The sequence below is a fragment of the Nanorana parkeri genome, unplaced genomic scaffold (assembly GCF_000935625.1).
Source record: "Nanorana parkeri isolate BGI_ZX_2015 unplaced genomic scaffold, ASM93562v1 scaffold14, whole genome shotgun sequence".
Classification (NCBI taxonomy): domain Eukaryota; kingdom Metazoa; phylum Chordata; class Amphibia; order Anura; family Dicroglossidae; genus Nanorana; species Nanorana parkeri.
The window spans coordinates 2,834,853-2,852,684 of NW_017306282.1; the positions used below are offsets into that span (position 1 = coordinate 2,834,853).

Below are 17,832 nucleotides of genomic sequence, written 5' to 3' on the forward strand. Positions count from 1 at the left end.
AGCTGTGAGCTACTTTAGCAGCATGGGTTGCAGGTCTTGCCCTTTTTGCGCTTCCCTCCTGCTGAAGCCTCCAAGGTGGCCACCTCTTCTGCCTATCCCTCAGCCCAGCCCAGCCTATGTAAACTCCTTTAAAAAAAACCTGGCAGGTAGGCTTTTTAAGACAGTAGTGATTCTTTATGTCTTTTCTGTTATAAATGTTTTTCTCCGCCTGTCAGTATTGTACACTGAGCTGCACATGCACATCTCAGTGTACAAATTCAGCACGATTGTGTGTCAGGATGAAGCAAGTCCTATGTGCATGGAGTTAAGTCATCCCAACCCAGCAGATCAAGATGGCCAAAGCCTTTAAACCTGGAAAAAGACCAGGTGAGGTTAAAAGCTCTGTCTTATCAAGAGAAAAACAGATATCACCGGAAGGGATCACTTTGATGGGTATGTGTATCATAATGTACAAATATGCTATGCATACTTGTATGGCAAAAAGTACCCGGGCCTGTAAAGTTTGAATTAGCTCTGGTGGTTTACTTCCGCTTTAACTCTGAAAGAGCTTTAGTTCCTAAAGTATTAGCGGGAAACTTCTTCTTCTTGCTGCCTGTAGCAGCCAATCAGATTTTCTCATTCACTCTCCTAATGCAGCATGAAGGAAAGAAAGCTACATGACCAGTTAGGCACTTTATTCAAAAACATTGTAGTAGCATAAGCTGCTAGGACAGGGCTTCCACACAAAAAAATTGTATGCTTCCTCTCTAAACAGAGGCAATTGTTTGGTTTCATAGAAGACCAAATATCAAACCACCAACATGAAAAGTTCTTTCATATGAAAGTAAAATTATTTTTTCCCCCCCTTTTTTGTTTAAAGTTAAAGTTGTTTAAAGTAAACTTGTCACAAACGTGGGCAACTGAAACTGAGCACATGGTGAAAAATGCATTAATAGTGGTTATCTTCAGTTGAAAACACATGTTATTATGATCAGTAAAGCCAGAGACATAGACAGCAAAAGGAATATACAAAATCCTGATTGTTCATGTAAAGGTCCGGAATGGCTCCTTGGGGCTTTAAAGTTTTAGTTTCCTGCTGAATCAGCTGGTCTCCTGAGCATGGTTTTGATATCCTGTTTTAAGGAGGTTCCTTTCCCTTCCAGGGTACTATGGAGCCACCCTTGTGTGTGCTAGTAGGCTGTGTGTGTCTCCACAAACACACAGACATAGCAAGGCAAGTTATTTACCTGCTCCCTACTCCTCCTTCCTTCCTTCTCCAAGCTAGTAGATGAACAGCTGCTGGAGACTGATCTGTCTCTTGTGATCTTGTACTGGGCAGGAAATTCTGGGAACCCCAGCTGAGAGAGTTGGAGCTAGCTGTTCAAAAACATGATGATTGTAAGTGCTTGGGCACAAAAAAATTATTTGCTGGACAACATACATTTGTTTGAACTTGAATTATAATTTTAAAAGAAAAGATTGAGAGTTTAACCCCTTCCTGTCTGGCCATTGTAATTAAACGGCTGGACGAGACACTCTTGAATGCGGGTGGGCGGTTTAAAAACATATTTTTTCAGCACTTAAACAGCCAGCAATGGCTATTTACATACAAGCGTTCGGGCGGCTATAGAGTCGCCCGATCGCTTGTAATATCCGGTCGGGTCTGCGGGCCCCCCCTCCGTCGCCACGCTGCTGGCGATACCGGGCTCCGCTGTTCCCGGTGTGAGCCCAAGACCAGCACAGCAGCTCTGCAATTTCATTTCTCCAGCTTCTGTAGACAGAGAAAAAGCTGGTGAAGCAGATCTCTGCTTCATCAGCTTATTTGAGGTTCCCTAGGTGACATCATTGCTTAGCCACTCTACGTGATAGCAATACAATTACGTGTAAAGTAAAAAAAGTTCAAACATTTTTTAACTCATGTTTAAAAAAATAAAAAAATTTTCAAATCCTTTGCCCCCATGTACACACACATGCAAACGCAAACTTGCGTCGAGTGTGCGTACATGCGAAAACGACATTTGCGCCCATTGCGCTGCACATGTTACATATCACCTTGAACATCGGAGTGTGAGCAATAATTGTAAGGCCATCAATCACTGTTAACACTAAATTGGTGAGTGGTAAAAGCTTTTAAAGAGTCGCCTACGGCAATTTTTGGGTATGGTAGTTTTTTTTGCGATTTCGCTAAATATTTACTCGACGTGAGCCCGTCTTTTACATTTTACCAAAAATATAACAAATATTCAAATAAAATTAAATAATGTTTTCTAACATAATGTAGGAAAAGCTGGGGTTTTTGAAATTTCCGCTACCTTTTTTTATATAGTAAAAAATAAAAACCCCAGTGGTGATTAAACACCACCAAAAGAAAGCTCTATCTGTCCCAAAAAAATTGTATAAAATTCATTTCAGTGCAGCGTTGCATGACGGAATACATGTCGGTCAAAGTACTGAAGTGCTGAATACTAAAAAATGGCCTGGACAGGAAGGGGGTTTAATAGCCCGGTCTTCAAGTGGTTAATTCTACTTTAACAGAAAAGTGTGACATTTACTACTGCACATATAATCTGCAGCCTATATGTAACTATCAACCTGCAGCTGTGTAATTCTTGCAGGATTGAGCACCTCAGATGTACTATCTGAGGTGCTCAATCCTGATATGTTTAGATGCTCCTCCCCACCATCTGCTGGACAATATTTAGCATTGTGGCATGGTTATGCTACAGCTGTCCGCCTGGCATCAATTAGTAGTACTTATATTGAGAGTCAAGCACTCAGTCAGTGCCCGATTAATGTATTTTGTATCCTGATCTGCATGGTTGCTTTTGAGTAGTCAGATGTGCTGGCTTAATACAACTCTGTTTGCCCTTGCTATCTGACTCTGTTTGCCCTTGGCTCATCCTCCCATACCTGTTACTCCTAACATCCAGGTATCCACTAGGTATCCACTCGCTGCCAGCTAGCTGCCCTGATCTTCTTGTTTCTGGATGACATTTGTCTGCTGCCAACCCTGACCTCTAGCTAGTCCTGACCTTCAGCCTGTCCTAACCTCATCTCTGCTCCTTCAGTGTCTCAAGAGAAGACTAGACACACTATGATTGTGCCTGGTGAGCGCCTGATGCCCCCTGCTGGTGACACGCAATAACTGTTTCATCCTTGACGCTTCATCTCTAATTATTTACTGATAATTTTATGTGTTTTTTTCTGAACTTATTCTCTGCTTCCATAATGTTCATTATATGCTCAGTACAAATTACCCAGGTTTACTGTACAAAAAAAAAAAAATCTCAGAATTGTATTTTTTCAGTGTTTTGAATAGCAGTATATGGAACATTTTCCTGAATTACATATCAGGAAAGGAAACAGTTTGTAGCAATTTAGCAATAAATATTATGTTGATTGGTAGTATTATACTACATAAATATACATCTTAGGAAATCTAGTCCTAGGACAGTAGTGTATACATCAAATGAGACATCAGACATCATCAGCTACTGCCTGGAACAGCAGCTCTTCTTCTTGGGAGAGTCCAGCAGCCGCACTGTCTTTTCCTTCACTTTATCTTCTTGTTCTTTCAATATCCTTCAAAATATAAGAAGGATGACAAACATGTAAAGATAAACTTTAGGGAAAACAGCTAAATATACAATATAGTTAAAATACAATTAAAGGAACTATTTTACCTGCTATTTTATCTGCCATTTTTATCTACCGGTCTTGTGCAGCCCCACAGGCTGAATGTAAGAAATCTATAAATTCCCCCATCCACACTAAACAGAGTGGACGAAGTAATCTCCTTCATCCAGCCTATTGAATTCAGAAGCCAGCAAGACCTGTGATTGCATGTGATTGGATGAAGTCAATATTCGACCAATGATTTTACACCCAGCACTTTCAACAAACGTCGATTGAAAAAGTGACTTTTGATGAGCTGAGTGGTGCCTACGAGGCCACCCACAGCTCAAGTTTTGGCCGATTCAGCAGAAATCAGCAGAAATGTGAGTAATGTAAAATCATCTTCATACAGTCCTACCAGACAGCAAAGCCAAGATGGTGACTTGATGGTAAAAGCTGAATTCCAGCGCCAACTGTTTTTTTTCTATCTTACATATAATGGGGAAAGGTTGGAACATCTGTCAGATTTTCTATCTGTGTCCTCACTGAGGAAATTTCCTATCATGTCTTGTCCTGGTAACCACAAGGGCAAGAAATGAGGGGCCATTTTCCTAATGGGGACACAGCAATAAAAATCTGAGAGAAGCTCTAATCCATAAAAACACTACCTGGGTTCCCATTACAGATGATTTTCCTCATCACTTCCAGGGTGACTGCAGTCACTAGGACAGGATATGGGGGAAAACCTCCCAAATAGAGACAGAGCAATAAAATCCTGCGGATCTAACCTTTTCTGGCTCTACCCAAAATTAAAGCAGAACTAAGGTCCACAAGGGGCAAGTCATTCTGAATTGAGAAAGCTGGTTACAGTGAAACACCTTCAAGAAAAATACAGCAAGTCCAGTTGCTTTGACTTTTTTTTACAGACATCCCAAAAGGAGGGTACTATGACGTGGAAGGAGCATGTGGTCTGTGTTATGGAATTGACTCATCCTGGAGTATTCACATTTTCTAGCAAGTTCAGAGGCATATTGCAAGTGAATAAAAAGTAATTCATGTAAAAGAAAAATGCTGCAAGTAATCATATACAGTATATTACTTGATTTTCTGTGCTTTTACCCGCAATTTTTTTAAATTGGTGACAGGGTCTCTAAGTTTCACTTTAAAACAAAGCGTTTTGATTGGCGTTTATTATGCTATTATTATGAAGATATTTGTCTCATTCCCGGGCATGAGATCATCACTCTCCTATCACAGTTCCCATTTTTACATTGCTACTAGATGAATAATGTAAATTATCCAGCAAATGCTGCCAGGGTCTCTTTCATAGCAGCACTTATGGTTCATTTTCTCCATAATATCCATAAGTCACTAAGACGCTGCCTATGTCTATGTCAATACAAGAGTAACAAAGTATCAACGGGAATCTGTAAGAAGATATGGAAAGAAATACAGAATAACCAGATAAGACTGTTCTGATAAATCCTTTATTAGATTCTGCAAACCTTAAAGGATAAGTACATGTTTCTGGCCATGTTTCATGTTCCATCCCTATTCACAGATCCTTTGACAGGAATGGAGAAACAACAAGTCCTCAGCCACTGCGGCAGAGGGACATGCAGTACTTAATGGAATATCAGTGCGGTGACATCACCTTATTCAAGTACATTCATTCTTCCTCCTGTCCATGTTACTGAATGTCCGTAATGAGGAACGGACATGGACAGGAGGAAGAGTCTGCAGGAGCCAAAGTATTGCCCCCGTGATCTACTAATTGTGGTTGCAATGCTTTACTGGCTAATATGCAAAGAAATAATACAACCTAAATTCTAAAAAAGTTGGGGTTGGGTTTATGAGATTTGCAAATCATTGCATTCTGTTTTCATGTAGATTTTACACAGCGGCCCAACTTTTTTTGGAATGGGGGTTGTAAATACACATTTTTTTCTTTTATGAAGAAGTGTGCATTTATTACTTTTCTGCAAAAGGTGGAATTTCCCTTTAAAACTGAACTCCAGGCATATATAAATAATAATGCAGTTCTGTATTTAATAATAAATCATTACATGTATTTGCTGAATGAAACTAGTTCCTGAAGTTAGCATAGTATCAGTCTCTTTTAATTCCCTGTGCAGCAGTGTTATAACTGGTAGAGTGATGAGCATCACTAGAAACTAATCAGACATGTTGCATGCAAATATACTGCAACCAAGCGTGCTGATTGAAGGAGTGAGCAGAGTGAGCAAAGGGATGAACTCATTAGCCTTCACAACACTGCTTTTTCTATATTTTCTCTAAGGTTATTATTATGCACATCATCCTGACCTCCACATAGGTCTGCGATCTTCTTACAGAACCCCCTGGAGAGTGCTTTACATTTTGTGTAAAGAGAAAGTGTTCTGATGTTATTTGTGACATTATTGGTATGTGCTTTAAACTACAGCAGCTCTGCCTCATCCATGGAGAACTGATAAGTGCAACAGTGATCTATTGCTTGCTGATTAACAATCATCAATAGAACGCTGGTGTAAGTGATCTGTTCCTGCATATGTGCATGGTGGGCTAGTCCAGGTCCCCCCTGACCTGATTCAGGCCCACTATGCAGCAACAGGCCTGATCCAGTCCCCTCATAACAAAAAAAGTGCCATAGTTTAAGTGGGATGCTTTCACTGTATCCACACAACAATAGGCTTCATCGATCTGCTACAAGCAGAGTCTGCAATGTCAATTGATGATAATAGGTTTGAACACATTGCAGGGTCTGAGTTCATCACTCACCTTGCTAAATGTAGAACAGAGTCTTTAACATTCTGTCCACTAGAGGCACTGCATTCATAGAAAATCAAATTACAGTCCTACAAGATAACAAAAAACATGTCAAACTGTCAATAAAAAAACATTTATTTTATTTTACATTTTCTAAAATGTATTTTTCTTTGATGTTTACAATCAGAATAGAACACTCTACTGTATTACTATTCTCTGAATACTGTTTGCCTGCCATTGTTTTATCAGTAAATCACTTTTGGGCTTCAGTCTAAAATATTAGGTTGATGAGGTCAAGGTTTTTCCATTGTCAAAGAAGCCAGGGCAAAAATTGTTGGGTGAACAGCGTCTGCCACCAATCAGCTGTGGGCATGGGCTGTGTCTGAATACAATTTCCTAGCAGGGAAGATTGCCAGCTTAAAGGAGAACTATGGGGTCAGTGTTTTTCCCCATAGTTCTCCTTAGGGTAACGGGAGGACACAAACTAGCGTCCTCCCGTTACCCTAAGCTCAGTATACCGCGAGCTACAGCTCGCGGTATACTGAGACGCCGCACCTGGAGCGGATCCCGACTTAGATGACGGGATCCGCCCAGCTGCGTGAGTGACAGCTGGCTCTGCCTACCTAGAGGCAGAGCCAGCTGTACCCGCCCCCTCCCCCGTCCGTTCCGCCAGTCAGCGCTGGCAGATCGGAGCGGAGAGAGGGGAATCCAGCCCCTCCCCCTGTCACGGCAGAGAGCCGTGACAGGATCGAGAGGTGAGGGAACCCGGTATGTTTTCCCTCACCTCCCGATCTACTGAGCCGACCTGTGACAGTCTCATTGTCACAGGTCGGTTTAGAACTATGAGGTGAGTGGAAATCACTCATGTCATAGTTCTCCTTTAAGAGCTGCCTCTCAAGTGACACTCTATAGCAGGTGCAGGCAGCCCTCCCGCTGTGGTGAACTACAAAATCCCATCATGAATCTGCCTCTGGGAGTCATGCCTGTGGCTGATAGAGACTTGCAATGCCTAATGGTATTTGTAGTTGCACCACAGCTGGAAAGCTGGAGTTTTCCTACCCCTGCTCTATAGTATTCTCCTTCGCTCCTTCTCTGGCAGGTACCTAAAATTTTATTTAGGGGGGTGAGAAGAGGGGAGGAGCGGAGGAGCTGGGCCATCACAGAAAGTAATTAGATACTCCCAGAGGAGAAGGGCTATGACGTGTAGGGAGGGAGGGGGCTGTGCTAGGGAATTGACTCTCCTGGAGTATTTGAAATAATTAGCAAGTTATAAGACACCTTGCAAGTGAATAAAAAAACATTTATGGAAAGAAAAACCACTGCAAGTAAGCAATTAAAATACTTGTTTTTTGTGCTTTTACATGCAGTTTTTCAAGTTGAAGACAGGGTCCTCTCAAAGGTATAATGCATAACTGACATGAGACAGACATGCACACCTGTAAATATTCACCGGTGCTGACATAAGGTCACTGGACTGAAGTCCAGTACATGGTCATATACAGACTCTGCCTGCCCCACATACAGCTTCCCAGCAAAGCCCATACGTTTTTCATAGTAAGAAACAATTATCAGCTCCTTAAAAGCCTCTTCACAATGCAGCCAAATACTAGGCTTATCTGCTTAGGATGTTACTGGACCGATCAGCTGTATAGGAAGCTCGTGAGGCAGAAATGTGTGTTTTCTCCCCTTCTCTTCTATGCCATGGCATCCTTGGCGTGATTCCCTTAAAACTAGTTATTCATTATAAATAATTCAGTTATTTTTAAAATGATCTATAAAGGTCCCTTGTTTCCTCAGATCGATTATATCTGCAGTAACTAACTAACTGCTATTCAAGCATTTTTTTCTTCTTGTTCAGCCCCATGGGCAAAAAGCTGCAACTATGTGCTCAACTTTTGTCTCCAGAATGGCTCCTCTATCTCTTGCTCTTTACATGTAAATGGTTTCAGTATTCACACTCTACCTTAGATAAGTGCTCTCCCAGACCGCAGGGAACCTCTCTTTCCTTTTCAATGTCTGTTTTATTACCTAACATTAATATAGGTATATTTTCTCCAGCTCCATCCTAGAAGAAAAAACAATATTATTTTTAAATATTATTAAAAATATTTACCAATCAGGGTTGATGGAAACTCACACTGGCAAAGACACGCATTTATAAGCATTGATAGGACATTTCTAAACATTTCTAAACATATATAAATGCACATAATGATTTAAATGGTATAATTCACACTGTGTGTTACCTGCGTTTAGGTGCCTTCGTTTCAGCTGCGTTCAGAAAAAATTTAATTCTGTGCATCCAAGGGCAGAGTACATACTCTAAACTAGGGATGCACAGATACCTTTTTTTCATTGAGTACCGATATTTATCCTTCGGTACTCAGCGATACTGAATTCGGATACTGGTACTTACGAGAGCATTGAGCCGGGTTTCCGGGCCAATCAGGAAGCCAGGCGGCAGGGAATGAGGCTTCCTGATTGGTCGGGAGGCCGGCTCTATGATGTTTGGCTGGCTCAGAGCTGATTAACCAGGAAGCCGTCAATCAGGAAGCCAGGAGGCTCCCGGAAGTATTCGGTATCGACGAGTACAGAATGATTAGCTTCCTGGCCAATCAGCATTGAGCTGGCCAAACAGTATGGAACCCCCTCCCCCCCCCCCCCCCCCACACTCTGACCGGAAGTACCGTTATCAGGGGTAAGTATCAGAACATTTGGGCGAGTACAAGTACTCACCCAAATACTCGGTATTGGCACCGGTACTGATACTGGTATCGGTATTAGTGCATCCCAACTCTAAACCCGCAGACAAGGGCACATAAACTTGTGAAAACACATGTAAACATAAGTACATTTAAAGTGACTCTAAACTCAGGAGTTAAATCTTAAAAATGCATTCAACTACCTTAACTATTAACAAAAATGTATCTTCTTTGTGTATCACTTGGCTGTAGATCCTCAAATCATCTCTGAATTCATACTGGCACTGTCCTTCCTTCTGGAGGGTGCCTACGTTTGTTCCCCATGGTACCTGTGTGTGTGTTGTAAAGTAGCCACCAAGCTAGCCCTCCCATGATTGACTGCAATCTCAATACAAAGTAGCTAACTAAGGGCAGGTTCACACCATTTTATGGACCACATCTGGTCTGTAAAATGGTGTGAACCTGCCCGTAGTTCCAGTGCATTCAGACCAGACAAAATGACACATGCAATATTCTTCTGGTCTGGTCTGGAACAGACTGCTCTGGTGTGAACAGAGGCCAGAAGTAGTATAGGGATACATTAAGATGCATTTTGGGTCCGGAAACAATCTGGTCTGGTCTGGAGATGATCTGGATGTGGTGCGGATGTGGTGTGAATGGGCCCTAAACGTGAGATTGTAGTCCATCACTGGAGTGAGCTTGGAGTGGTGGCTACTTTACAACACACACGGGGACCATGGGGAACAAAAAGTAGCCAACCTCCGGAAGGGACAGTGTCAACAGGAATTCAGAGATGATTTAAAGGACCAACTGCCAGGAAGTGGCCAAGGAAGCTTGTGTTCTAGTACACAGGTAGCAGGATTAGAAAATCAGCCTTGTGGTCAGGTATGTTGAAAGCACTTTAGGTTCACTTTGCCAAGAAACACTTGCAGCGGATATGTTCCATCCTGGTGAGAACAGAACAAGAACACAACAAAATAAAACTTGCACATATTGAGACTGGTTTCTATTCTTACCTCTACACTGGTAAGCCATTGCCGTACAGCCGTGAATGTCTCCTTGGATGTGATGTCATACATTACAACAACACCATCAGCTTTTCTAAAGAACTGCTTAGTGATACTACGGTATCTGTTCCAAGAAAAGAAATCAAAAATAAAAATAAGATTACACAGTATGTGTCTATAAAAACAGGAAACATGTAAGGATCCACATCTTGCCAGCAGAGAGGTGCCAAAAAGAGCCTCCATGGAAGGCAAAAGACGCATCTGATGACTGGCAAAGTGAAGCTGCACCATGCAACTCTCGCACAAGGTCACGTGACAGTACAGATCACATAACCAAGAGCAAGGAACACTTGGAGTAGCACCCTGTCCCTACTGGAAGATCTGAATATTTTTATACTTAAACAGTATGCATACCTTTAAGTTTGACTAGTATTGCTATGAAAAAAATTGGGGGTTGGTGGGGGGAGGGAACCAGAACAGGTCACCCCTAATGGAAATAACATATTACATTTATCTCCCACAGGATTTTCCGAAAAACATTTCCTGGAGTCTTCACACCATAGAATGCATTATAACTTGCATCGTGACCTATGTTATAATGTACAATACCCTAACACATGGTAACACACTTTGCACATTCATTGCAGTGCAAAGTCAAAAACCAGCTTGTGGTCTTTATTTTTATTAGTGTAAATTAAAATTAAATTAATTTAAAAAAGCGGATGATGATTTAAAATGGACCTAGCAATTTCAAAAGATGTCACCAGCACACCATGTTACAAGTGAATTCAGCTAAAGTCCATTTAATGGCAAAACTTTGCCATTCAAATGCAAGCACAGGGTCCACAGTGAAATATATATGTATATATATATATATATACATATATATTTCACTGTGCCATCTGTGGTCATTTCAATCACCCACCTGTGTTCTACAGGTTAAACTAAATCCAGTAAGGAGTGCAGCAATATTTATTTATCTATATCACTAAAAATGGACCTAAACCCAAAAAGTATATTTGCTGTTAGAGGGGACATCTAGAATTGTTAATTGTATAGCCCATTATGTGAGTGTGCCTAGGCTCTCCTGCGCTTACAGCCTCACATCTGTAAATCTGCAGTGTGAGATCCAAGGCACTGCTGCCTCTGACTGCTAGTTTTAGGAGATTTGGAATGAGATTTGGTGATGTCACTACTGTACTGCACACGGTTTCTTTCTGTCATGAGAAATCAGAGCTCTGCCTCTAACAAGATGCCCCCCTCTATACAGAGACACAGATTAAGACAAGGTAAGTAAGTCATTACTGGGAAAAGATCAGCTGCGGAGGGACCACAAGCAATGCTGATGACTAGTCCTTTGCCCTCTGCCTGCCTTTTTTTAGGCACAGCTTCCAGAGTTCATCTTTAATAGGCAGCAGCATTCGCCATTGTCCTGTACATAATTCCAAAGAACAATCTCTACATTTCATGCACATAGATAATAAGTAATTTCCATTATGTGAAACATTTTAGAAATAATGAGCAATTCGCCATTGCTGACGTCTCTATAAACCATGAGAAAGTAACATTAGGACATCCAATTACAGACCTTTCTTGTCCAGCTGTGTCCCAGAGCTGTAATGCTACCTGGCAGTTATCCACCGTCACCGTCTTTACGCTGTAATCAATACCTACAGCACCAAAAGAATGCACACAAAGCTGAGTAAAGATGAATTACTCAACGTAATGAGTAAAACCAATTATTAAACTGCTAATTCTATTCAAGAACAATGGCAAGTGTCCACTTATATTAACTAAAATCTCAGTTTCATTTTATCAGCTGTAGATGGATGGATTAAAAGAATAGCCCATTAAAAGATAAAATAACAGAATCAGTTTTGCTGCAATAATTCGCCTTCAGTCCAGAGATTTCCCCCGCAATACTTTTGTTTGCCACTAGTTGTCCTCAGTCTGAAGGCCGCCATCATATAACTTCCCTGAGCGCAGGCCATCCTGGTCCCGCTCCAGACTGTGACTGGACAGTGAAAGGAGAAGCAGCATAGTGATGAGCTAATCTCTGTGCTTTCTCCACCTATCAGCATTCTTCTTGTCATCACATGAACTGATTGGCTCCTTGTGCTGCTTCTTCCTTTCAACCTCCAGCCCCACTGTAGAGGAACTGTTAGAGGCTGATATTCAGGTAAAAAACAATGCTTGCATGTAAAAAAGATACATTAACAGGGTTATTCACTAAGCTGTCGAAAGCAGTCGAGTGAATAACCGAGCCGAAGTGAACAAACCTGAACGCCGTTCAGCTATTCACTCCTGCTCAGTACGGCTGATTTCAGTCGTACATCGGCTGCCTTTGGTCAGCTGAACATGCTCTGCATGCATTCGGCTCGGCTATTCTGCTCGGTACCTTCGTGGTACAGAGCAGAGTAGAAAATCAGTGGAAAGAGTAGAAAAAAAAGGTTTAAAAAAATATTCTAAAAATGTAAAGAAATTGTAAAGTTAAAAAGTTAAAAAAGAAAGATATTTAAAAAGAAAAGAAAAACAATTGGGTGGAGCTAGCAGTGACAGCTAGCTCGGCCCAACTGTTTCCTATTGGCCGGCACCTGTTAGAGTCTTCTAGCAGGTCCTGGCCAATGAATAACAACTGGGCGGAGCCAGTCATGGCGTCATGGCCGGCTCCGCCCAGTTGTTTTTTTTAAATGACAGATCAGCGTCCTCGGATCATTTGGGGACACTGATCTGTCATTACAACTGGGCGAAGCCAGTCGTGAGATCACGGCTGGCTCCGCCTAGCTGTCATTTGCAGGGCGAACGGCCGGCCTTCGGCAGGCCTTTCGCCCGCTTTGGCTGTCACTTTAGATTAGTCAAGCCCGTACGGCAGCCCTTCGTTTCAACTGAACCGAAGGGCAGAGGTGGCCGAAGAAAGCCGAAGGATCAGCCGAAGCTACGGCTGGATCCTTCGGCTCTTTAGTGAATAACCCTGTTAATGTTTCATCAATGGTTACAAAGCTGAATTCATTTGTGTATTTTAGGCCTGGAGTTTAGATTTAAGCAGAATGTTCAGATCTGAAGCCTTTTGACACATGACTCTTGAAAAATCTTCCTCTCTGAGAACAAGGCATTGTTAACACACCAATGATGATATGCATTGCGCATGGAATGCATTGATTTTTTTATTGGTCCTAAAGACACACACAAAAAAACTACAGTTTCACAGTTTATGACACCCGGGAACACCACAATGTTCAGAGCATTTACATCTGAGCGTTGTGGTGCACTACATTCCAGGTGTGTTCATTTGTAACTATATATGGTTGAGGTACATACAGTATACATAACTTATATAGGGTTGAGTTACATATATATAGGTTATACTGTATATGGTCGAGGTACATACAGTATATTTACGGTAGGTTATACTGTATATGGTTGAGGTACATACAGAATATATACAGGTTATATATGGTTTAGGCACATATATAGGGGTTATATATGGTTGAGGTACATATATGTACACAGGTTATATTGTACATACAACTTCTAAATTTTACACACTTGGACACTTTCCTTTTGGCACATAAGTCTATCCAAGCCATGAACTATCCTATGACCATTATTCTTTAGAGAGTTGCATGAAATGGAGTCCTTCTCCTATGCCAGACTTGATACCAAACTGGTATAACTACCAGCGCAAACAATCCAGTTCCTCACATTCCACCTGTACTTTCTACATTCAGTTCTCATCTGTGTCTGCACAGTTCCTGCAGACAACGACTTAGAGCTAATATGTTTTAAAAACACATTTATCCTTTAAAAGCATTAATTTACACATCAGTGACAGACTCATACCGCTGCTATTTGTCAGTATTTATTTGTTATTACTGCAGCTGATTTACCAATTGATTTTCCTAATCCCTTATCAGCTTAGCTTGTTTCAAGTTAATTTTATAAGAAAACAAAGGTAACGCTAACAGCAACTACTGCATAATTGAATGAAGCTATAATCAACAATGATTGTGTTTATAAAACCCAACATGGCAAAAAGCAGCTGCCAATAAGGATTACACATCAGCCAAGGATAAGTCAATTCTCCCTCCAAAGGGACCCTGTTTGCCAAATAGGTAAAACACCACTCTAATACTATAGTTAAATGATCATATCTGCATGTCCTTAAAAGACATTCGTGTTAATGTTATATTATTTTTGGATCTTAAAGTGTGTGTCTGGGAAAAAACATTGAGCACATCTCTGCAATAAAGGCTCATATTGTATTGCTTTAAAAACATTAGAAGTACAGAACAATAGCCATTGATCCTGCCTGAAATAGATTACGCTCCTAATTTCCTGTCTGAGTTGCCTTATGGTCACTGAAACCAAATCAGTGTTGTCATCCCTACCTGCATTATTATTATTATTATTACAGGTATTTATAAAACATTGACTATCTACACAGTGCTTTACATACTGCACATTCACGTCAGTCTCTGCCCTCAAGCAGCTTACAATCTAAGGTCCCTATCTTACATACAAGGCCAATTTGGACCAGAGCCAATTAACGTACCAGCATGTCTTTGGAGTGTGGGAGGAAACCAGAATTCCCAGAGAAAACCTGCACAAGCACAGGGAAAACATGCAAACTCCATGCAGATAGTGACCTGACTGGGATTTGAACTGGGGACCCCCAGTGCTGCAAGGCAGAAGTGATAACTACTAAGCCACCCACAATATCTTTCGCTGTCGTACAGAACGCCCCCCTCTTCACCCCTCCCTCCATAACAAACATTGTGGTGCAACATGTCAGTAAAAATGGTTCCATTCTGATAGGGTCATTGTGGCGAGTTGGCCCCCTATTCAAATGAATGGGCTTCCTTTACATTACTTAGATCAATGCACAACATAACGCACGTTAATGTGTATATGCTAACGTACTGTATCGGACAGCACAGGAGTGAAGGGACCCTTAAGCATTGCAGTTATTACAAATCTGCATGATTCTTTGTTCTTCCCAGACTTCTCAGAATAAAACACGTAGTCACACAGATTAGGTGGGAACGTAAAGAGACCCTGTAGCCATTTTAAAAGATTGCAGGAAAGTATTTTATATGTTTACTCACGGTAGTTTCCTTTCCATGAATGATTTTTGAACTATATCAGAAGAGATGTTTCCCTAACACAGCCCACTCGTGTCTTGCATGTGATAGCCCACTCCTCTACTGGGGTTGTTGGGATTGTCTAATTATTGACTGTGCTGGCCCAGCTTCTCCACTCCTCCCTTGACCTCTGTACATAACCTTTTATGTAGCTTCTGAGGAAGTGACACTGTAGAGTGTCACTTGAGTTTCAGCTCTTAGTCTGCTGGAGCTGCTGATATATTGTCCAAGATGGCGGTGCCCAGCAGCAGTCTCATGTCTACACAAAGGAGGCTTTTAGTGTTAAATTGCATGCCTAAAATATGTTAAATGGACAAATAAATCTATCGTGGAGCACCGGGGGTCCCCATTTCGAATCCCATCCAGGACACTATCTGCAAGGAGTTTGCATGTTCTCCCTGTGCTTGCCTGGGTTTCCTCCGGGTACTCTGGTTTCCTCCAACACTCCAAAGACATCCTGGAAGGTTAAGTGGTTCCTGTCTAAATTGGCCCTGTATGGGTGCGCAATATGGACCCTAGATTGTAAGCCCCTTGAGGGCAGGGACTGATGTGAATGGGCCATATGTAACAAGCAATACAAATGGTAAACGCACTCATCAATTCATAACTAGCTTAAAGTAAGGTGCACATGGAAGGGCTTTACACAGTAACAAAGCAAGGAGGATTAGGCTGCCTCCTGGTGAACCTGCACCCAATTCATACTTTGTTAAATATGTTCCACAGTGGAGGCTCTCATAGATTAGAGTTAGGACCACACTACACAGAGGGGCCTTGACCAGGCAGTGCGGCTTCCACATATTTTTTAAAAAGTTATGCAACTAAAACCTCTGTTTTAACCCTAATAGTTAGACAGGGTATTTTTTTTTTTTTGCAGGCTTGCTGGTGAGTGTGCTGGGAAATGTTTGCTTTTGTGCTGTGTAAAGCCCTTCCATGTGCACCTTACTTTAAGCTAGTTATGAATTGATGAGTGCGTTTGCCATTTGTATTGCTTGTTGGATTTGGTTATTATAAACCCCTTTTTCCCTTTAACCATTTTTTGTTTTATATTGTGTTTTTCTGAGTACCCAGAGCTAGATATTGGCTAACTGATGGTGTTCTCCTTTAAGCTTTCTCTCTGGCACAAGATATTTAGCCAACACAATGCGGGGTTGTTGAGCTAATTTGTGACGCCATTTCAGAGCGGTTATGAGAATAATGTATGCATGACTGGCTACTTGCTAGATTTTTTTCAGCGCAACCTGTAAAATTATGTATAGCGCTCTGTGTTTTCCACACTGATCGAGCTCAGGGGAGTTATCTGACTTTATCTTTGAAGGACCTAAGAAAGAAAACCTGAATGGGTAATGGAGTGTGAAAGGGGAAGTGCATAAGCTTCTTGGTAGATGTATAAAGCTGTTCTAGATCGGCTCTATTCAGATACAATTTTCTGACACCTGTTAGCTATGTCACTAAAGCACGTCTGTGTGCTGCATCTAGTTTTAGCCTGATATCTGATCTCATTAAATGAAATGTGCTGTTTAAACTGGGGGAGCTTTTATAACAATCATTCAGGTCTATATATGAAAATGTGTGTTGGTCATTTAATACACACCGGATTTGGTGGTTTTGGGTCTGGGTTCAGGAATGTGACCCGTTTCATCTGTGACTAACAGTATTTGTTTACTCCCAAATGTATCGTATTTTTGAAACAAATCTAGACTAAGTGGGTAAATGATCATAAACTAATAGGAAAAAGTCTTTCATTTAGAGGTGTCAGGACAAAAAAAAAGAGGAGGGATGGAAGATGAGAGGAAAGAACAAGATGAGTGGATAGACGGGGAGATGAGAGAACCAGAGAAGATGGAATGGAAGAGGAGAAAGGATGATGGGGATGGAAGATGAGAGGGGAGAACAAGATGAGTGGATAGAAGGGGAGATGAGAGAACAAGAGTAGATGGAATGAAAGAGGAGAGGGGGAGATGGGGATGGAAGATGAGAGGAGAGAACAAGGTGAGTGGATAGAAGGGGAGATGAGAGAACACAAGAAGATGGAATGGAAGAGGAGGATATGGGGATGGAAGATGAGAGGAGAGAACAAGATGAGTGGATAGAAGGGGAGATGAGAGAGCAAGAGAAGATGGAATGGAAGAGTAGAGGGGGAGATGGGGGATGGAAGATGAGAGGAGAGAACAAGGTGAGTGGCTAGAAGGGGAGATGAGAGAACAAGAGGAGTAGATGGAGGAGATGGGGATTGAAGAGGAGAGGAGAAAACAAGATGAGTGGATAGAAGGGGAGATGGGAGAGCAAGAGGACAAGATGGAAGGGAAGAGGAGAGGAGGAGATGGCATGAATGATGAGAGGAGAGAACAAGATGAGTGGATAGAAGGGGAGATGAGAGAACAAGATGAGAAGTAGTTTAAAGTAATATTAAAGTCAATAGGTTTTTAAGCTATTTCAAATGCTGATGAAATCACATACAATGGATGCAGCTCCTTGATGTTTAAGAATGTCAGTTTCCTGCAGAATCAGCTGGTCCCCTGAGCACTGACCCTGATATCCTGTTTTAGGGTGGTTTGTTTCCCTTGCACTGTCCTATGGAGCCACCCTTATGTGTGCTAGTAAGCTATGTATGCCTCCACTAAC

The 17,832-nt window shown here is 41.6% G+C and overlaps 1 protein-coding gene across 1 annotated transcript in view; it reads right to left on the minus strand.

Moving 5' to 3' along the window:
- Positions 1–3,320: 3,320 nt before the first annotated feature.
- The window catches only part of CRACR2A (calcium release activated channel regulator 2A), a 96,953-nt gene continuing 82,441 nt past the window's right edge, over positions 3,321–17,832 (minus strand). Inside the window, exons 14-18 of the mRNA XM_018557921.1 lie at positions 11,658–11,739; positions 10,079–10,193; positions 8,324–8,425; positions 6,373–6,449; positions 3,321–3,561 (exon numbers count right to left, since the gene is read on the minus strand). Of these exons, the coding sequence (XP_018413423.1) occupies positions 3,471–3,561; positions 6,373–6,449; positions 8,324–8,425; positions 10,079–10,193; positions 11,658–11,739 (467 nt within the window). The 3' untranslated portion in view covers positions 3,321–3,470. The remainder of the gene's footprint in view (positions 3,562–6,372; positions 6,450–8,323; positions 8,426–10,078; positions 10,194–11,657; positions 11,740–17,832) is intronic.